Genomic DNA, 20,995 nt, shown 5'->3' with positions numbered 1-20,995 from the left:
AGGGAGGAGAAACAAAGAAAGTGAAAGGTGATCTGAGGCGGGGTGGTGGGTGTGGGGAGCCTCCCGGTCCCCTGGAACTACCAGGGCACAGCTGGGAGGTAGAGACTTCTTTCCACTATCACTCTTCTCTCCCCCAAACTCCAATTTAGGATAATGGTTTGCAGAGGGGATGGTATAAAGAGGACCCACTGGGACGTGCCTAGACTTCAAACTTTTCAGCATCAGACACACTTTTAAAAATGCACGCCGGGCACGGTGGCTCACGCCTGTAATCCTAGCACTTTGGGAGGCGAAGGCGGGCGGATCACGAGGTCAAGAGATCGAGACCATCCTGGCTAACATGGTGAAACCCCGTCTCTACTAAAAATATAAAAATTAGCCAGGCGTTGTGGTGGGCGCCTGTAGTCCCAGTTACTTGGGAGGCTGAGATAGGAGACTGGCGTGAACCTGGGAGGCGGAGCTTGCAGTGAGCCAAGATCATGCCACTGCACTCCAGCCTGGGTGACAGAGTGAGACTCTGTCTCGAAAAAAAAAAAAAAAAAAAAAAATGCAATACACTGGCCGGGTGCTGGGGCCCATGCCTGTAATCGCAGCATTTTGGGAGGCTCAGGTGGGTGGATCACCTGAGGTCAGGAGTTCGAGATCAGCCTGGCCAACATGGTGAAACCCATCTCTACTAAAAATGCAAAAAAAATTAGCTGGCCATGGCGGCAGGTGCCTGTAATCCCAGCTACTCAGGAGGCTGAGGCAGGAGAATCCCTTGGACCCAGGAAGCCGAGGTTGCAGTGAGCCGAGATCACGCCACTGCACTCTAGCCTGGGCGACAAGAGTGAAACTCTGTATCAAAAAAAGAAAAAGAAAAAGAAAAAGAAAAGAGATGCACTGACAAATAACAAGGCTGCAATGACTCTACACTTTTCCTCTTCCCTGAGTCTCCTGTGTTTCCCCGAGAGACAAGAGGTAGGATCAATCAGGCAAACACAATGGGCACAGGCTGTTCTCTTCACCGTGGAGTTCTAGGACATGGGTAACTCCCTGATTTCTGGGGAAGGCACACTTTTAAAAATAACAGTAACTTTTAAAAACAGTTACTTCTAAAAATAAAAGTAAAAGACACTGTGGGTGGAAACTGTACAAAGTTATGCAATGATTCAGAAGAGATTTGGATGAATTATTAAATGACAGACTAATAATTGGCTGGATAGAAAGCAGTATTAAAAAAAAAATAAAGATGAGTGTTGTAAATGTCAATGTGTCCCCTGGGGAAAGAAGGCTGCACTAGTAAAATCAGAAGACCTGGGTTCTGGCCTTGGCTTTTCCACTAATTTGCTGTCTGACCTTGATTAAGGAAATAAGTGTCTGTGCTTTTCAGTTGTAAAATGAGCCGGTATGGCTCTCGTTACTTTACAGGATTATGAAGAGCAACCTAGATAATTTATATACATAAGAGTACAAAATGCTGTGAGGTTTTTATGAATTCTCAGAGTCTGTCTTCAGGCCCGGCATGGTGGCTCACGCCTGTAATCCCAGCACAGGAGGCAAAGGCAGGAGGATCACTTGAGGCCAGGAGTTTAAGATCAGCCTGGGCAAAACAGCAAGACCCTCATCTCTACAAAAAATTTTTAACATTAGCTGGGTGTGGCGGTACATGCTGGTAGCCCCAGCTTCTCAGGAGGCTGAGGTGGGAGGGTCGCTTGAGCCTGGGAGGAGTTGAGGCTGCAGTGAGCTATGATTGCACCACAGCACTCCAGCCTGGGCAACATGGTGCGACCCTGTTTTAAAGCAAAAAAGCAATCTGCCTTCAAATGCAGCTCTTCAAACATTCTTGGAAGAGAGTGCCAAAAAACAAACAAACAAACATTCAAAAGCTTATAAAAGGAAGAAATAGCTATCAGTTTAAAAAACAAATTAGCTCTTAGTCAGAAAAATTAAAATTAAAAAATCCTTCATTTAATGGCCCTTCAGGCTGAACGCAGTGGCTCACGCCTATAATCCCAGCACTCTGGGAAGCCCAGGCAGGCAGATTACCTGAGGTCAAGAGTTCAAGACCAGCCTGGGCAACATGGTGAAACCCATCTCTACTAAAAATACAAAAATTAGCCAGGTGTGGTGGTGGGTGCCTGTAGTCCCAGCTACAAGAAAGGCTGAGGCAGGAGAATTGCTTGAACCTGGAAGGGGAGGTTGCAGTGAGCCAAGATCACCCCACTGCCCTCCAGCCTGAGTGACAGAGTGAGACTGGCTCAAAATAAAATAAAAAAAAAAATAATAATAAATAATAAATGAGCCCTTCATCATTGCTTAAACTGATGCCCATCAAGAAGAAGAAAGTACCCATTTTCCAGGAAAACAGGGTAGCACCAAGCAGGGAGCACGTTACTCCAGGCGCAGGTAACCTGCCAGGTAACAGGAGAAGCTGCTCTCTGGCCCTCACCTCTGCAGGCTGCGCCTCTCCTTCCTGCCAGACATAACCCATGGTGAGGAAGCTCAGGACCAGGTGGGCCAGGCGCTGCTCCCGGTGACCCTTCAGGAACTGGCAGCTCAGCAGGGGCATCTGTTCATGAAAGTCCAAATGCCGTCAGAGGAGGGATGGGAACGGGGACAGGGGAGGGAACGGGGGCCGGGGACCTGGGATGTGAAGGGACCTTTGGGTGGAAGGCAATGGGTTATATTTTAATGAAGGTACAAAGAGCCCGCACACACACCCATTTATCCCCAGACCCAGGACCCTGCAGTATAGGAGGTGGTCCACACGACTTTGCTCAGGAAGAACCTAACCGCCCACCCGAGCCCACAGTTTGTCCCCATGGCTGTGGCAGCCTCCCGTCTCCATCCCTGAAGCCACTGCTTGGCTGGAATGTTGTAGGATACTTAACTCCCAGGACCGAACGGACTAATTTCCTAGGAGTCTTGCATGGCAACTTTTACAAGCCTGTCTTATCCAAACACTGTGGCCTGCTTGCTATCGCTGACCCTGCAACAGCCCTGTGCGGTGGGTGTTCCTCTCTCTATCAAACAGGAGCAGGAGCACAACCCCTGACGCTGCCTGGGGCTTTTCACACCCCCTCCACCCCCGCCCTCCATGCCTATAGCCCTGTTGCCATAATGGGGAAGACACAGCATCACTGTGACGCGTAAAGGCAGCATCATGGTTGAAAGCAACACTTGGTAAACAAGTATCAGCAGTTTCTCCGCGCTGCCCGGGGCTGCCCTGCCTGACAGCAGCGGCCTCTGAATTCGGCTTCCAGGCGCATCCCCTCTGCTCGCCTCTTCCCCTCGCCCCAGCCCACTCCCCAGCTCTAGACACAGACTGATCTGGATCTTCCCGGGTGGTCCCCTCCCGGGTCCGAAGCGCCAGAAAGGAGGGCGGCAGGGGGTGTTTTTGTTGTCCTTTTAATCTCCAGGCACCGCCACGTGGGCGCAGAGCTGGGGCTCCTCCAGCGCAGGCCCGGGTTGAGGTTGGGGGTATCCTCAGGCTGGTCCTTCACCTGCTGTCCTCCCCATGGCCAGACTGCGCACTTCTTCCTCCCAAAAATGAGCTCTCATTCACCATCCCCAAGGGTTCTAAAATACAGCTAGATAGAATGAATAAGAGCTGGTGTTTGATAGCACAACAGGAGGCTACAATAACATTGTACATTTAAAAATAACTGAAAGTGTAATTGGATTGTTTGTAACACAAAGAAAGGATAAATGCTTGAGGTGACAAACACCCCGTTTACTCTGATGTGATTATTACATGTTGCATGCCTGTATCAAAACATCTCATGTACCCCATAAATGTATACACCGACTATGTGCCCACAAAAATTAAAAATAAAAATAAAATTGGCTTTCAGAATCACAACTAGAATGTGCCCTAGGCTTGCAGGGGAGGCACAGCTGGAAGGAGGGAGTACTGTTGAGATGTTACTTGTTTTGTTTCGTTTTGTTTTGTTTTAGAGACAGGATCTTGCTGTGTTACCCTGGCTGGAGTGCAGTACAGCAATCATAGCTCACTGCAGCTTTGAACTTCTGGGCTCAAGCAATCCTCCTGCCTCAGCCTCCTGAGTACCTGGGACTACAGGCATGTGCCACTGCATCTGGCTAATTTTAAAATTGTTTGTAGGGATGGGGGTCTCACTATGTTGCCCAGGTTAGTCTCAAACTCAAACTTCTGGGTTGGAACAATCCTCCCGCCTTGGCCTCCCAAAGTGCTAGGCTTACTCATGCCCGGCCTTGAGATGTTGCTTTTTAACAGGAACCAGGTGAGCATTATAACAGCAGTTATTTATTAAGTACATTTTAAATTTATTGACACTCTCTTAGCCGAAACCAGGTAGTTCATTGTTTTCATTGGCATTTTTGTTTTACTCTTGAGATTGAGCATTTTTGCCGTTTATCATCAATTCAAATATCTTTCACTGTCTTAACTACTTATATTATTTGCCCATCTTTCCCCATCAATCATTCATCTTACTGATTTCATAGAATACATTTTGTATTATGGATCTTAATCTTTCATATAAATGTTCTAAAATTTTTTTTAGTTCATTGTTGTTTAATAATTTATTTTGAGTGTTATATAATTATTTTTATTATATCTAGACACATTTGAAAGATACACTATTAGAAAATCATCAATACTTTTCTCACAAATAAATAAAAAATATTAATCACATTTTATTTCTAAGTCAATTTGTTCTGAATTGTAAATGACTTTGAGGACATGAGCACAAAATTATTTGTCCCTGATGACAGGTGTATTAAAAGTCTATGAATTAATAAAAATAATATCGGACTAAAAACAGAAATACTAATTTGTGGGTTTCCATAACAACGGAAAGGTACTCTACCTTCAATGCTTTTCTTAATGCTACTCAACTAACATTTTGACAGTCTCTGGCCTCAGTTTGGGAGGGCCAAATATGTGATTTTCCCTCTAAAAGCAAAAATGCAGTTTGAGGAGCTTCTCAGAACCATTGTGAACATTTCTTTAGAATCTGCAACATGATTCAGGGCAACATGTTTGCACTATTTTCTGCTGAACACTTTGAAATGCATCTTATAACTTCCTATTTATTAGAAGCATTTCATGAATTTATACACCGTGAATATAAATTAAACACATGTAATATCTATTTAAAACCTAAAGAGTAGACATAAGTAAACACTTATTTACTCATCACTCAGCTTAAGAAATAGAACTTGACCAAAATTTTTGCAACCCTCTGTGTACCTCTCATTGATTGTAATATCCTGCTTGCTCCTCGAGAGTATCTATTTGTTGAATTTTGTATTTGTTATTTCCTCACTATTTATATATCCTTCAAAATTCATATATGTACGATCACTGAACAATATATTATTGGCCAGGCACAGTGACTCACACCTGTAATCTCAGCATTTTGGGAGGCTGAGACAGGCAGATCACTTGAGGTCAGGAGTTTGAGACAAGCGGCCAACATGGTGAAATCCCATCTCTATAAAAATACAAAAATTAGCCAGGTGTGGTGGTGCACACCTGTAGTCCCAGCTACTTGGGAGGCAGAGGCAGGGGAATAGCCTGAACCTGGGAGGTGGAGGTTTCAGTGAGCCAGGATGGTCCCACTGCACTCCATCCTGGAGGACAAAGTGAGACACCATCTCAAAATATATTGATTATTTAGTTTGAATGCTTTTGAACTTAACATAATAGAATTATACTGAATACAGGATATTCTATGATTTCCTTTTCTCATCACCATTATGGCTTTGACATTCATCATTACTGGATGCATCTGCAGTTTATTTATTTTCACAGTTATTTTATGTTTTTTTGCTATGATAAACGATACTTTCATACCTTTCTGGGTACACAGGCCTAGGAAGCTCTAAGGTATTTATATACACAAGAAGGAAGTTCTTAATAGGATTTATATTTTCAACATTGCCAGATAATGACAAGCAGTTTTTGAGAGAGGTTGTACCCACAGTGAATAAAAGATTCAGGTGTTTTATATTCCTACCAATACCTGTTCATGCCAGACTTTAAGCATTTTTCAGTTGTATGGTTATAAAATGCTATCCCATTATGGTTTTAACTTTCATTTTCTTGACTATTAATGATAGCTTGCATTTTTCAGATGATATATTGGGAACTTGTGTCTTCTATTCCACAAAATGTCTGTTGAACATTGTTTTTTATTTGGTTGTTTTTCCAATCAATTTACAAGATTTTGTATATTCAGGATACAAATCTTCTTTTCATTTATATGCGTGATAATATCTTCTCTCAGTTTGTAGCTTGGCTTTTCATTGTCTTTTGGCCTGTTTTGATGAACAGAGGTCCTGTTTTAAGGATATCAAGTATGTCATAAAAATACTCCAATGTTGAATGGCGTGAACCCAGGAGGTGGAGCTTTCAGTGAGCCAAGATCAAGCCAATGCACTCCATCCTGGGCGACAGAGTGAGACTCCGTCACAAAACAAAAAACAAAAAACAAAACTCCACTGTTGTGCCATATTAGAAAAATCTTTATTTTTTATTTGAGACGGAGTCTTTCTCTGTTTCCCAGGCTGGAGTGCAGTGGCATGATGGCACGATCTCGGCTCACTGCAACCTCTGCCTCCTGGGTTCAAGTGATTCTCCTGCCTCAGCCTCCCAAGTAGCTGAGATTACAGGCTCATGCCACCACACCCAGCTAATTTTGTGTTTTTGTTTTGTTTTGTTTTGTTTTAGACGGAGTCTCGCTCAGTCACCAGGTCACCAGGCTGGAGTGCCGTCGTGCAATCTCGGTTCACTGCAACCTCTGCCTCCCGGGTTCAAGCTATTCTCCTGCCTCAGCCTCCCAAGTAGATGGGACTACAGGTGCATGCCACCACGCCCAGCTAATTTTTGTATTTTTAGTAGAGATGAGTTTTCACCATATTGGCCAGGATGGTCTCGATCTCTTGACTTTGTGATCGATCTGCCCACATGGGCCTCCCAAAGTACTGGGATTTCAGGTGTGAGCCACGGTGCCCAGCCAATTTTGTGTATTTTCAGTAGAGATGGGGTTTCACCATGTTGGCCAGGATGATCTCAAACTCCTGATCTCAGGTGATCCACCCACCTCGGCCTCCCAAAGTGCTGGGATTACAGGCGTGAGCCACCGTGCCGGGCCCTAGAAAATTCTTCCTTTATCCCAGTACATAAAGATACTCTCCTACATTTTCTTCCAACAGATGAAACATTTTTGATTTTGACATTTAAGTTTGTATCCATCTTGAATGAATTTATTTTTGTTTGTGGTGAAAAGAGCAGAGCCAGTTAATCATTGTGCTATGTGTCAACTCTATGTATGGATTACTATTCATGTTTTTACCATCGTGTTCCCAACGTTTCACCCTGTCATATGTTTAGTATGTATTCCATACACACATGGGTCTGTATGTAGGTCCTCTATTAAGTTTTTGGTTCCCTTGTTTATTGCTGCCCTGATGCCATCTGGTCAGAATTTCTGTGGTTTTATAACATGCCATGAAAACTGATAGGACAAATCTTACTTTGCTGTTAACTGTATATTATTTTTCTGGTTCATTTGTTTTATAATCTGGCATAGCACACCAATACAAACATTATTTTGGCTGGGCACAGTGTCTCACACCTGTAATCCCAACACTTTGAGAGGCCAAGGCAGGTAGATCACTTGAGGTCAGGAATTCAAGACCAGCCTGATTTTGGTGAAACCCAGTCTCTACCAAAAATATAAAAAATTAGCTGGGCGTGGTGGCAGGAACCTGTAATACCAACTACTCGGGAGGCTGAGGCAGGAGAATCGCTTGAACCCAGGAAGTGGAGGTTGCAGTGAACCGAGATTGTGCCACTACACCCCAGCCTAGGAGACAGAGCGAGACTCCATCTCAGAAAAAAAAAAAAGAAGAAAACGAAAAACAAGAAAACCCATGATTTTCATTTTACAACTCTCACTCCACTATGTCCCAAGTTTTGTTAAAAAGAAATATGGAGTTTAGCTGTATCATTTCAACACAACTTGGTCACAAGAATATATACCTACACACAATGCACCATTAGAATGCTATTATAATATTTTATAAATTATTTTCTTATTTCACAGTCACATTATCAATGATTATAATTACCATAAATTTACTGATTTCATTGTTTCACAGTATTTCTTACATACTTACATTTTCCTTTCCTAAGGAAAGGAAATTATCAGCTATTTCTTCAAGAAGACCAGGCTCCTGTTATTGGAGAAGGATATTTATCTGGGCAGTGGGTTTGCTCATTGCTACTGGGATGTCACTAATTCTAGATCCTTGCAGTGGATAGATCTAGGAAACGTGTGTGTGTGTATATAAATACATATAACTCATTATATAGGCATATGTAAGTAGTATTATGCATTCTTATATATTTATAAATATTAAACAAAACATGACTTCATACTGATGTCTCCAACTCTAATCCAGTGGCATGTATTAATTCTAGCTTTCCCTCCTACCCCTTGCTAATCTATAACTTCCTTCACTCACAGTGAAACATCATCCACCATCTATTTACTTATTGTTCAACCCCAGTATGTACAGGCATACTTTGGAGATAGTCAGGGCTCAATTCCAGACCACCACAATAAAGTGACTATCCCAATAAAGCAAATCACACACATTTCTTGGCTTCCCAGTGCATGTAAAAGTTATGTTCACACTATAAAGTGTGCAATAGCATTATGTCTAGAAAAACAGTGTACATTACAAAGTACTTTATACCTTAATTATAAAGTACTTTATTGCTAAAATATGCTAATGATCATCTGAGCCTTCAGTGAGTCATAATCTCTTTGCTGGTGGAGAGCCCTGCTTTGATGCTGATGGCTACTTACTGTTCAGGATGTTGGTTGCTGAAGGTTGGGGTGGCTTAAGAAAACAAGGCGGTTTGCCACATCAATTGACTCTTCCTTTCACAAAAGATTTATCCATTGCATGCATGCAATCTGTTTGTTAGCATTTTTTCCCCAGTAGAACTTTTTTTTTTTTTTTTTTTTTTTTTTTTTTTTTTTTTTTTTTTTGAGATGGAGACTTGCTCTGTTACCCAGGCCGGAGTGCAGTGGCGAGATCTTGACTCACTGCAACCTCTGCCTCCCAGGTTAAAGCAATTCTCCTGCTTCAGCCTCCCAAGTAGCTGGGATCACAGGAGCCTGCCACCATGACCAGCTAATTTTTGTATTTTTAGTAGAGGTAGTGGTGTTTCATCATGTTGGCCAAGCTGGTCTCAAACTCAACCTCAAGTGATCCGCCTGCCTCGGCTTCCCAAAGTGCTGGCGTGAGCCACCACACTCGGCACCCAGTAGAACTTCTTTTAAAATTGCAGTTAATCCTCTTAAACCCTGCTGATGCTTTATCAACTATGTTTATGGAACATTCTAATTTTTTTTTATCATTTCAACAATGTTCAACAACATTTCAACAGCAGCTCAAACACAGTATTTTCACCACGAGTAAATTCTGTGTTGTGCAACTACTTTCTTTGCTCCATAAGAAGCAACTTATCTCTTAAAGTTCAATCATGCAGCCGGGGTGTTGGCTCACGCCTGTAATCCCAGCACTTTGGGAGGCCAAGGTGGCTGGATCACCTGATGCCAGGAGTTTGAGACCAGCCTGGCCAACATGGCAAAACCCCATCTCTACTAAAAATACAAAAAATTAGGTGGGCACGGTGGCAGGCACCTATAATCCTAGGAACTCGGGAGGCTGAGGCAGGAGACTTGCTTGAACCAGGGAGGCAGAGCCTGCAGTAAGCCAAGATTGCGCCACTGCACTCCAGCTTGGGCAATAAGAACGAAACTCTGTCTCAAAAAAAAAAAAAGAAAAGAAAAGTTCAATTGTAAGATTGCAGCAACTCAGTTATAAAATCAGATTCCACTTCTAATTTTAGTTCTCATACTATTTCTGCGACATCTGCAGTGACTTCCTCTGCTCAAGTCTTGAACCCCTCAAAGTCATCCATGAGGGTTGACTTCTTGCAAACTCCTATTAATGTTTTTATTTTGACGTCCTCCATGAATCATGAATGCTTTTAATAGTATCTAGAATAGTGAATCCTTTCCAGGTTTCCATTTGACTTTGCCCAGATTCTTCAGAGGGATCATTATCTGTGTCAGGAATAGCCTTACAAAGTATAGTTCTTAAATAATAAGACTTGAAAGCCAAAATGACCCCTTGATCCATAGGTTGCAGAACAAATGTGTTAGCAGACATGAAAACAACATTTATTTCCTGTATATCTCCATTAGAGCTCTTGGGTGACCAGAGGCATTGTTAATAAGCAGTAATATTTTGAAAGGAATATTTTTTTCTGAGCAGTATGTCACAACAGTGAGCTTAAAGTATTGAGTAAAGCATGCTGTAAATAGATATGCCATCATCCAGGCCTTATTGTCCATTTACAGAGCACAGGCAGAGTAGATTTAGCATAGCTGGTAAGGGCCCTAAGATTTCGGGAATGGTAAATGAGCACTGGCTTCAACTTAAAGTCACCAGCTGCACTAGCCCCTAACAAGAGAGTCAGCCTGTCCTTTCAAGCTAGGCATTGACTTTTTTCTAACTATGAAAGTCCTGGACCGGGCGCAGTGGCTCACACCTGTAATCCCAGCACTTTGGGAGGCCAAGGGGGGTGGATCACGAGGTCAGAGATAGAGACCATCTTGGCCAACATGGTGAAACCCCGCCTCTACTAAAACTGCAAAAATTAGCTGGGCATGGTGGCACGTGCCTGTGGTCCCAGCTACTCAGAAGGCTGAGGCAGGGGAATCACTTGAACCCGGGAGGCAGAGGTTGCAGTGAGCTGAGATCGCACCAGTGCACTCCAGCCTGGCGACAGAGTGAGACTCTGTCTCAAAAAAAAAAAAAAAGTCCTGGTTGGAATCTTCTTCCAATAAAAGATGGTTTTGTCTGCGTTGAACACCTATTTTTAAATGTAGCCACTGGCCAGGCGTGGTGGCTCATGCCTGTAATCCAGCTTTTTGGGAGGCCAAAGCGGGTGGATCACCTGAGGTCAGGAGTTCAAGACCAGCCTGGCCAATGTGGTGAAACCCCGTCTCTACCAAAGATACAAAAATTAGTCAGGCGTTGTGGCAGATGCCTGTAATCCCAGATACTGGGAAGGCTGAGGCAGGAGAATTGCTTGAACCTAGGAGGTGGAGGTTGCAGTGAGCCAACATCATGCCTCCGCACTCCAGCCTGGGGGACAGAACAAGACTTTGTCTCAAAATAAATAAATTAATAAATAATAAAAATAAAAAATAAATGTAGCCACCTTCATTGATGATTTTAGCTGGATCTTCTGGATAATTAGCTGCAGCTTCTCCATCAGCACTTGCTGCTTCACCTTGCACTTTTATGTTGTGGAGATGGCTTCTAGCCTCATACTTCATGAACCAGATTCTGCTGGTTTCAAACTTTTTTTCTACAGCTTCTTCACCCCTCTCAGACTTTGTAGAATTGAAGAGAGTTAGGGCCTTTCTTTGAATTAGGCTTTGGTTTAAGGGAAGTTGTGGCTGGTTTGATCTTCTATCCAAAATACTCAAACTTCCTCTATACCAGCAATAAGGCTCTTTTGCTTTCTTATCATTCGTATGTTCACTGGAGTAGCACTTTTAATTTTCTTCAAAAGCTTTTCCTTTGCACTCCCAGCTTGGCTGTTTGGCAAAAGAGGCCCAGCTTTAAGCCTATCTGGTTTTGACATGACTTTCTCACCAAGCTTAATCATTTCTAGCTTTAGATTTTTTTTTTTTTTTTTTTTTTGTTGAGAAGGAGTTTTACTCTTGTTGCCCAGGCTGGAGTGTAATCGCACAATCTAGGCTCACTGCAACCTCCATCTCCAGGGTTCAAACGATTGTTCTGCCTCAGTCTCCTGAGTAGCTAGGATTACAGGTGTGCACCACCATGCCCGGCTAATTTTTGCATTTTTAGTCAAGACAGAGTTTCTCCATGTTGGCCAGGCTGGTCTCGAAGTCCTGACCTCAGGTGATCTCCCCGCCTTGGCTTCCCAAAGTGCTGGGATTAGAGGCCTGAGCCACCATGACCAGCCTCTAGTTTTAGATTTTTAAGGTGAGAGACATACAACTCCTTTCACTTGAACACTTAGAGGCTAGTGTAGGATTATTAATTGGCCTAATTTCAATATTATTATGTCTCAGGAAATCAGGAGGCCTGAGGAGGGGGAGAGAGATGGGGCAATGGCTGGTCAGTGGAGCAGTCAGAACACATACATTTATCAATTAAGTTTCAGGACTTATAGGGGCACAGTTTATGGCACCTTCAAAACAATTATGATAGTAACATTAAAGATCACTGATCACAGATCACTGTAACAGATGTAATAGTAAAGAAAAAGTTTTAACTATTGTTAGAATTATCAAAGTATGACACACAGACACCAAATGCGTACACACTATTGGAAAAATGGGGTTGACAGACTTGCTTGATGCAAGGTTGCTACGAATCTTCAATTTGTAAAAATTGAAATATCTGCAAAACACAAAGGTATGACTACATGTAAAGCAGTTTCACAACTGTTCACCCGCACCCCATGAAAAACTGATTTACCAATTAGAGTATAGTGATCCTGTAAAGTTTCATTTACCGTAAGCCTTATAGATTCTAGTCACAACACAACACTATTTTCTGGAGTAATTTAAGTCCATTCCTTTCCCTTCTCCCCACTCTCTTCATCGAAGTTATATAGTGCATTTGTAGTCCAGTTAGGTGGGGGTTTTTTTGTTTTTTTTTTTTACTTTTTTAAAAATTTGCTTTAAGTTCTGGGATACATGTGCAGAATGTGCAGGTTTGTTATATATGTATACATGTGCCATGGTGGTTTGCTGCGCCTGTCAACCCATCATCTAGGTTTTAAGCCCCTCATGCTTTAGGTATTTGTCCTAATGCTCTCCCTCCCCTAGCCCCCCCACCCCACAACAGGCCCCGGTGTGTGATGTTCCCCTCCCTGTGTCCTTGTGTTCTCATTGTTCAACTCCCACTTACAAGTAAGAACATGCGGTGTTTGGTGTTCTGTTACTGTGTTAGTTTGCTGAGAGTCCAGTTAGTTTTATTTGTCACAGTCTGCATTGCATCCTAGTATTCTCCCAATTTTCTGGTTTATTTTTTAAAATTTGCATACATGAAAGTCCATTCTTTGTGACATACAATTCCATGGGTTTTTCAGTGCCTAGAGCCATATATCCATCACCTGAGTGCCATATAAAACAGTTTGATCATGCTAAACATTCCCCTATATATTACCTTTGCAATCAACTACCCACTCCTTACCTGTCTCTAGTAACCATAAAGCTATATTTAATCCTTCTAGTTTTGCCTTTTCTAAAAAGTCATTTGAAAAGAATCATACAATATAGGCCTGACATCTTTCATTTAGGTAAATGTATTTAAGGTTCATCCCTGTCATTGCACAAATTAATTGCTCAATCATTTGTATCGCTGAATACTATTCCACTACCCATCCCACAATTTACAATTACTATAATTTGGTTTATTCATTCCCCGGTTGAGGGATATCCTGTTTTCTTCAAGTTTTTTTTTTTTTTTTTTTGGTGATTATGAATAAAGCTGTTATAAACATTCACATATGGATTTTTTTTCTGGGAACGTACATTTTCCATTTACTTGGATAAATGCTTAGGAATGCTATTGCTGAGTTGCATGGTAAATCTATGTTTCATTTTATAAGAATCTGCCAAGCTAGTTTTCAAACTGGCTGTACCATTTTGCATTTCAACCAGCAATGAATGAAAGTCTCTATTGCTATATGTCCTCTTCAGTATTTTGATATGGCCAGATTTTTAAAAAATTAGCCATACAAATAGGTATGAAATTGTCTTTTAGGCCAGCACGGTGGCTCACGCCTGTAATCCCAGCACTTTGGGAGGCCAAGGCGGGTGGATCACCTGAGGTCAGGAGTTTGAGACCAGCCTGGCCAACATGGTGAAACCCCGTCTCTAATAAAAATACAAAAATTAGCTGGATGTGGTGGCGGGTGCCTGTAATCCAAGCTACTCGGGAAGCTGAGGCAGGACAATTGCTTGAACCCAGAGGCAGAGGTTGCAGTGAGTCGATATAGCACCACTGCACTCCAGCCTGGGCGACAAGAGTGAAACTCTGTCTCAAAAAAAAGAAAAGAAACTGTCTTTTAATATTTAGCATTACAGGTAAACAGTCGTATGTATTTACTCTGTAAATATTTTTCATTTTTGTTTTCTATGAATATGCAGATTTCTTTACCCTAGAAAATTCACAATTTCATCTGAGTATTTACATGTGCCCCCCAACCCTCACCCCAACACTGTCTTTCTGATATAAAAAACTCAAATATTTCTTAAGGTCTAAAAATTTTGTGCTTATATGTTGGAAGTTTTACTTTTCCTCCACCCATCTGCTTATGGGATTCCATTAAAAGAAATTTGGATCACCTGTGTTGCTCTTTTTTATATATTTGTATTTTTCTGATGGTTTGCACTCTTTGATTTTTCTTTATGCTTTATGAAATTTATCAAGGAAGTCCCTAAGTCACTATATATATTTTTTGCAATCAATGTTTTACTGAATTTGTTGGGTTTATATTGAGGAGTTCTGGGATGTGTGTGGTTTTTTATTTCTAATAGTTCTTTTTATATATCAGCTTTCACTTAATTTAGGAAGGCAATATACTGGATACACTAAATAGAATATTTAAAGCACTAATATCATCTTATTTATTGGAGGCCATTGGTCCTGAATGCCAAGTGGGCTACCCTCTTCTTTTTGAGTTGCCCATTTTTTCCATATTATTTGGTAATTTTGCCTATTCAAATTCATGAACGAAGGTTAGTTTTATTAAGATTAGTGTCTAATATGGATTTCTTATTGTATTTCCAGAGTTCTGCTGGATTTCTTCTTGCATAGCTCCCTCTGATCATGTCTTCCTAGGAAATGTGAGTGAATGGGTCTAAGGCAATTAATATATTTTGTTTCAAGATACGGATAGGTATGTTGAGACATTCTAAGACAAGGTGGTTGGCTTAGGTGCACTGTAAGATCAAAGCTGTAAATTCACTTATTGTGTTGTCTGTAGCAAGTAAAGGATCCAGAGAACACATGTTTTTGTTATAGCTCCATCTGTGGTTCTAGAAACTATTACATTTGCCTCTCACAGGAAATTGCTAACTGATTCAGTCTCTGGAAACTATTGTATTTGCTTCTCACAAACAATTCCTGTTTCAATTTCAGCCTTTGGTGGTAAAGTCTAAAAACTGGCCTTGATTTGTTAGGTATTTTCCAGGCAATTAAGAGTAGGGATAGAGGCCGTGCATGGTGGCTCAGGCCTGTAATCCCAGGGCTTTGGGAGGCTGAGGCTGGTGGATCACAAGGTTAGGAGTTCGAGACCAGCCTGGCCAATATGGTGAAACCCCGTCTCTACTACAAATACAAAAATTACATGGGCATGGTGGCGGGTGCCTGTAGTCCCAGCTACTCAGGAGGCTGAGGCAGGAGAATTGCTTGAACCTGGGAGCTGGAGGTTGCAGTGAGCCAAGATTGCACCACTGCATTCCAGCCTGGGAGACAGAGTGAGACTCTGTCTCAAAAAAAAAAAGAAAAAAAGAAGTGATAGAGACCAAGAGTGTTGTGTTAGTTTTATGCGCTGCCATAACTAATGACCACAAACGTCATGACTTAAAATAGCAGAAATGTACTCTGCCACAGTTATGGAAGATAGAAGTCCCAAATTAAGGTATCAATAGGGTTGATTTCTTCTGGAGCCTCTGAGGGAGAATTTGTTCCATTCTGTTCCATGCCTGTCTCCTAACTCCTGGTGACTGCCAGCAATCCTTGGCACATCTTGGCTTGTCAATGCATCATTCCAATTCTACCTCCATCTTCACGTGATGTTTTCCCTTGTGTCTATGTTCCTGTGTTTAATTTTTCCTCTTCTTGTAAGGACACTCATCATATACAATTTAATCCAGTATCACCTCAGCTTAACTCGAATACATCTGTACACACCCTATTTCCAAATAAGACCACTTTCACAGATTATGCATGCACATGACTTCTAGGAAGACACTATTAAACCCAGTAAAAATTTGTATTTTAATATATATATATTTGTTTGTTTGTTTTGTTTTGTTTTTTGAGACAGAGTCTCACTCTGTGGCCCAGGCTAGAGTTCAGTGGTGTGATCTCAGCTAACTGCAACCTCTGTCTCCTGGGTTCAAGTGATTCTTCTGCCTCAGCCTCCCAAATAGCTGGGACTACAGGCATGTGCCACCATACCCTGCTAATTTTTTGTATTTTTAGTAGAGACATGGTTTCACCATGTTTCTCAGGCTGGTCTCGAACTCCTGAGCTCAGGCAATCTGCCAGCCTTGGCCTCCCAAAGTGCTAGGATTACAGGCGTGAGCCACCACACCCAGCCTAAACCCAGTACAAATGTTAGGTGATAGATTTCACACTCGATTTTAGCCAAAAGGCCAAGAAGGAATAGGGACTGGTTTCAATGCTGTGCTAGGAGGAGCCCCAATTTAACAAGTCCTTCTCTTCCTTTATGGCAGTTAAATCAAATAAAGCCTGGTAAATGCCTACGGCAGACGACCTCATAATTCACAAACTGAATTCTAACCTGCCCTCCTGCCAACTGTTCCAGGCTTCCCTTGCTTCTCTTCTCTGCTATTCTGAGATGGGAAAAGGGGACTCATGGGGATCTCCCTCTGCTTTGGTTAAATCCTTGACATGGGTCCTGTAAACTTATTTCTGGATTTTATACATGATTTGCTTAATACGTTCAAAAAAATCCTTTAAATTTTTATTCCATCATTGGAACTTTTCTCTATTTTTCTGTGTTTACAGATAGTTTTTTTCTTATTTTTGGATTTCTTTGGTCATGTCAACACAACATTTTATCTATCAGGCAAAGAAATTACTCTGTTTAGTTTGCTATCTTCACAGACATTGAAGCCAGTCCCTTACTCATCTTTTACAAGGTTCTAGTGCTTTGCACAGAGCAAACATTCAATGAGTATTTTAAAAAGAATTTGTAATTCTAGACATTAAAGATTATCCATCAGCAAAGGGAAATTTTGGAGAGTGGAAAACTTTTCATGGACTTCCGCAATTATGTGGTACTCCAAACTGATAGATTAAGACAGATGGAGAAGAGACTACAGAGAAGTAATGAATGTACACTGAATGCTATTATAGGACAAGAACTACAAAAGAGCCACTTTGAAAGTGATTTACTTCCCATAACAATACTGTGAGACCAGAGTTTCTCTCATTTTATAAATAAGGAAATGGGATTACAGAATTGAGTAACTTTTTCAGGGTTACATAGCTATTAGGTTGGTACAAAAGTGTTTGTGGTTTTTGTCATTAAAAGTAATGGCAAAAACTGCAATTACCTTTGTATCAGCCTAATCAACACTTTTGTGGAATTTACAGGCTTATTGGATGTTTTGTAGAACCCATGACCAATTTTATAATTCAGAAATTCCCTCCATTTAACTATTCTATAACACCTAGGACAAAATCAAGTTAGACCCCCTCAGTAACAACAGAGCCTTGAGCACGTACATGGAATGAGGAACCTGAGAATTTCCAAGCTGACCTTCTTAGGCGATACCTTGTCCATTAGTTAGTTTATCATTCCCACCCAGATTCTTCTTTAAACAAACATTTGGTGAGTTATTGGCATGTGTCAGGCATTGTTTTGTGCTGGCTCTGAAAACCTTAGGAAAACACATGTATCAGATTACGAAGGGGTCATTCTGTTTTTCAGGAAGGAAGATATAGCTTTGCTGATAAGTTCAATGGTAATGAACAGTTTCCCAGGACAATTGACACACTTCCACAAGGCTAAGAAAGAAAAGTGGTATGATGATGAAAACAGAATGTGATGAGGGGGTGAAGAGAAGAATACCTTGTCCACATGAGCTTGAAGCTGGTGAGCATCAATCAGTTGAGGAAGTTTGTTGGCAATTTCCATCCAAGGCCTATAATGATCTGGAAGTTCTTTCTGCATTTAAAATAGAAACATGTAAATATTTTAGGCCTCTCTGGAAAGGGGCTTCCGAGAGTAGCTATTTTCACATTTCAGTCTTCAGGGGAATTCAAGTCAATGCAGTTGAACGAACATTGAGAATGCACCATATGCTAGTTAGGCCCTGTGCTCACCTCAGATACACAGATGACTAAGGAGCATATTGCCTAGTACGGGAGAAAAACGCATTAGTCAGATATATGCCAATGCAGTAAAATATGTTTAATTACTGATATCTGTGTGAGCCAAATAACTTGCAAAGAAGATGAAGTAGTTAATTCTGTCAGCTGTTGTGAGGAATTAAAGTGAAATATTCATAAAAATATGACAGTTGATCCCAATTTTTGGAGGGGAAGTGACTTTTTTGGGTATAAATGTGAAGAAGGGAAGGTAGTAAAGGTAGAGGGGACAGCAGATAAACAGATGTAGGTGCTTCCTGGGACAAAGATGACTCAGTGTTGCTAAAATATAAAACTCAAGAGAAAGTGATAGAGGCAGGAGGCAGACAGATGCCTAGGCAGATAGGGAAGGGTCCCTGTGAAACCCCACCTTCAAGCCTAAAACAGTCTAAAGGCTGAAAGGCCAGACTCCTGGTCCCAGATGAAACCCGTGACCCAGAGGGAGAACTTCCCCTATTGGCTCACCCTTTCCCGATTGATTCTTTCTGAATAATGCCTTTTAACCAATCAAATGTTGCCTTTTCTGATACTACCTATGGTTTGCTTGGGCACACCCACATGCATACTAGGAAAACTGGTGGAACCACCAGGAATTCATGCCTTATGCTGGGGAGGAGCCTAGCCTTTTCAGCTTGTGTGTGAAAGTCCTGGTACTCCATTGTGAGGTGGAAGACTGCTGGTGAAACCCCTCTCTTTGCAGAGAGCTCCCCTTTTGCTTAATAAATTCCGTCATCCTCACCCTTCACTATGTCCACCTGCCTAATTCTTCCTGGTCATGAAACAAGATCCTGGATTTCGCTGAGCTGAGGAGCAGAAAATCCTGCATCAAAAGGATGATGAAAGATGAGCCTAGAAAGTTACATGAAATGTGCTGTGTGTAGAATATATGAATTTTGCCTTTCTGTAAGTTGGTGACATGGTTTGATTTGAATTTTAGGAAGATAAATTTGTAGGACTTTAGGATATAAAGTCAGATAAGGAAGCCTTTAAAATACTGTTCAAGGACTAAACTTAGGTAATGACAGTGAATTTGGAAAGGAGAAGCCATATATTCAAGATACACTTGGAAAATGAAATTAAAATGATGTGATTATTAAATTTGGGGCTGGGGGCTTAAGGCAAGAAAATCACTAGCCCAGTAGCTCCATTTATGGCCCACTCTAGGCCTGTGGTTTAGCCAAGTAAGACATAGTCTGAATTTCAGTGACCCCCAACTCTCACCCAAGGGACAGTAAACTGCATTAATTTTTGTGAATTTTCATTGGCACCCAGCCTGTCTCATTTGTTTACATGCTATCTATGGTTGCTTTTACATTACAGCAGTAGAGTTGGTAGTTGGAACATAAACCATATGGTAAGCAAGCTTAAAGCAGTTAGTATTTGGCCCTTCAGAAAAAGTTCACCAATCTCTGATTTATCCCCCTAACCTGAGGCTCTTTTTCTCAGTGCATAACCTGCACAATTGAATTTTTGGGCTAGGAAGAAGAGGAAGTGAGGATGATTTCCATGTTTATGAATTAGGTGAGCAAATGAATGGATGGAAACACGAATTGAGACAGAAATGCAGGTGAAAGTCAAAGAGTGGGGATAAAGGTGGTAAATTCATTTTTAAATATATTGACATTAAATTACCTGTGGAATCAAAAGATATGACTGTGCTGAGAAGTTGGATACACAGTTTAAAGTTCAGGAGAAAAGTCATATTAGAAACATACAATTGGGGCTGGGCACGATGGCTCATGCCTGTAATTTCAGCACTTGGGGAGGCCGAGGAGGGCGGATCACCTAAGGTCAGGAGTTTGTGACGGGCTTGACCAACATGGTGAAATCCTGTCTCTACTAAAAATAAAAAATTAGGCAGGCGTGTTGGCACATGCCTGTAATCCCAGCTACTCGGGAGGCTGATGTAGGAGAATCGCTTGAACCTGGGAGGCGAAAGTTGCAGTGAGCCAAGATCGTACCACTGCACTCCAGACTGGAGTAACAGAGTAAGACTCCATTTCAAAAAAAAAAAATGAAGTATACAATTTGAAAGCATAACTACAGTAAAAGCCCTATATTTTGGTTAAAACCACAAGAGTGTATAAAGCCATGTGAGGGAATATGAAAAATGAAAGGAGAAGCCTAGATTAGCACAATGGAGAATATTCACAAGGCAGATAGAGGAACTGATTCCAGCAATACAGATCAAAAACACAGTGACAGATGCTCAATGAGCTTGAATAGAATGACCCTATAAAAGTCAAGACAGTAGAGCCAGGTGCGGTGGCTCACGCCTATAATCCCAACTCTTTGGGAGGCCAATGCAGGCAGATCACGAGGTCAGGAGATCAAGACCATCCTGGCTAACACGGTGAAACCCCTTCTCTACTAAAAATACAAAAAAAATTAGCTGGGCGTGTTGGCGGGCACCTGTAGTCCCAGCTACTCGGGAGGCTGAGGCAGGAGAATGGCATGAACCCGGGAGGTGGAGCTTGCAGTGAGCCGAGATTGTGCCACTGCACTCCAGCCTGGGCAACAGAGCCAGACTCCGTCTCAAAAAAAAATTAATTAATTAAAAAGTCAAGACAGTAGAGGATTTCACAGAAGTAGAGAATCATCAGAAGGTCAACCGCATCATTACAGAGTTAAAGTAAGATTGACCTCTTTAAAAAACAAAACAATATTAGGAAGTCACAAATATATATTAGTTTATCTATGTACACTTAATAGAAATTTAGGTCAGGGTCATAGAAGCAGGGTTCAAACGTTAGTGTGTTGAGGAATTAGA

At 41.6% G+C, this 20,995-nt stretch overlaps 1 protein-coding gene across 1 annotated transcript in view; it reads right to left on the bottom strand.

The window, feature by feature from the left end:
* The window catches only part of IDO2 (indoleamine 2,3-dioxygenase 2), a 53,574-nt gene extending 34,690 nt beyond the window's left edge, over positions 1–18,884 (bottom strand). Inside the window, exons 1-4 of the mRNA XM_055116032.2 lie at positions 18,792–18,884; positions 18,181–18,213; positions 17,927–18,022; positions 2,432–2,551 (exon numbers count right to left, since the gene is read on the bottom strand). Coding sequence (XP_054972007.1) covers positions 2,432–2,551; positions 17,927–18,022; positions 18,181–18,213; positions 18,792–18,884 — 342 coding nt within the window. The remainder of the gene's footprint in view (positions 1–2,431; positions 2,552–17,926; positions 18,023–18,180; positions 18,214–18,791) is intronic.
* Between the last annotated feature and the right edge of the window lie 2,111 nt (positions 18,885–20,995).

This window comes from Pan paniscus, chromosome 7, assembly GCF_029289425.2.
Source record: "Pan paniscus chromosome 7, NHGRI_mPanPan1-v2.0_pri, whole genome shotgun sequence".
Taxonomy (NCBI): domain Eukaryota; kingdom Metazoa; phylum Chordata; class Mammalia; order Primates; family Hominidae; genus Pan; species Pan paniscus.
This window is presented reverse-complemented; position numbering and strand designations above follow the sequence as displayed.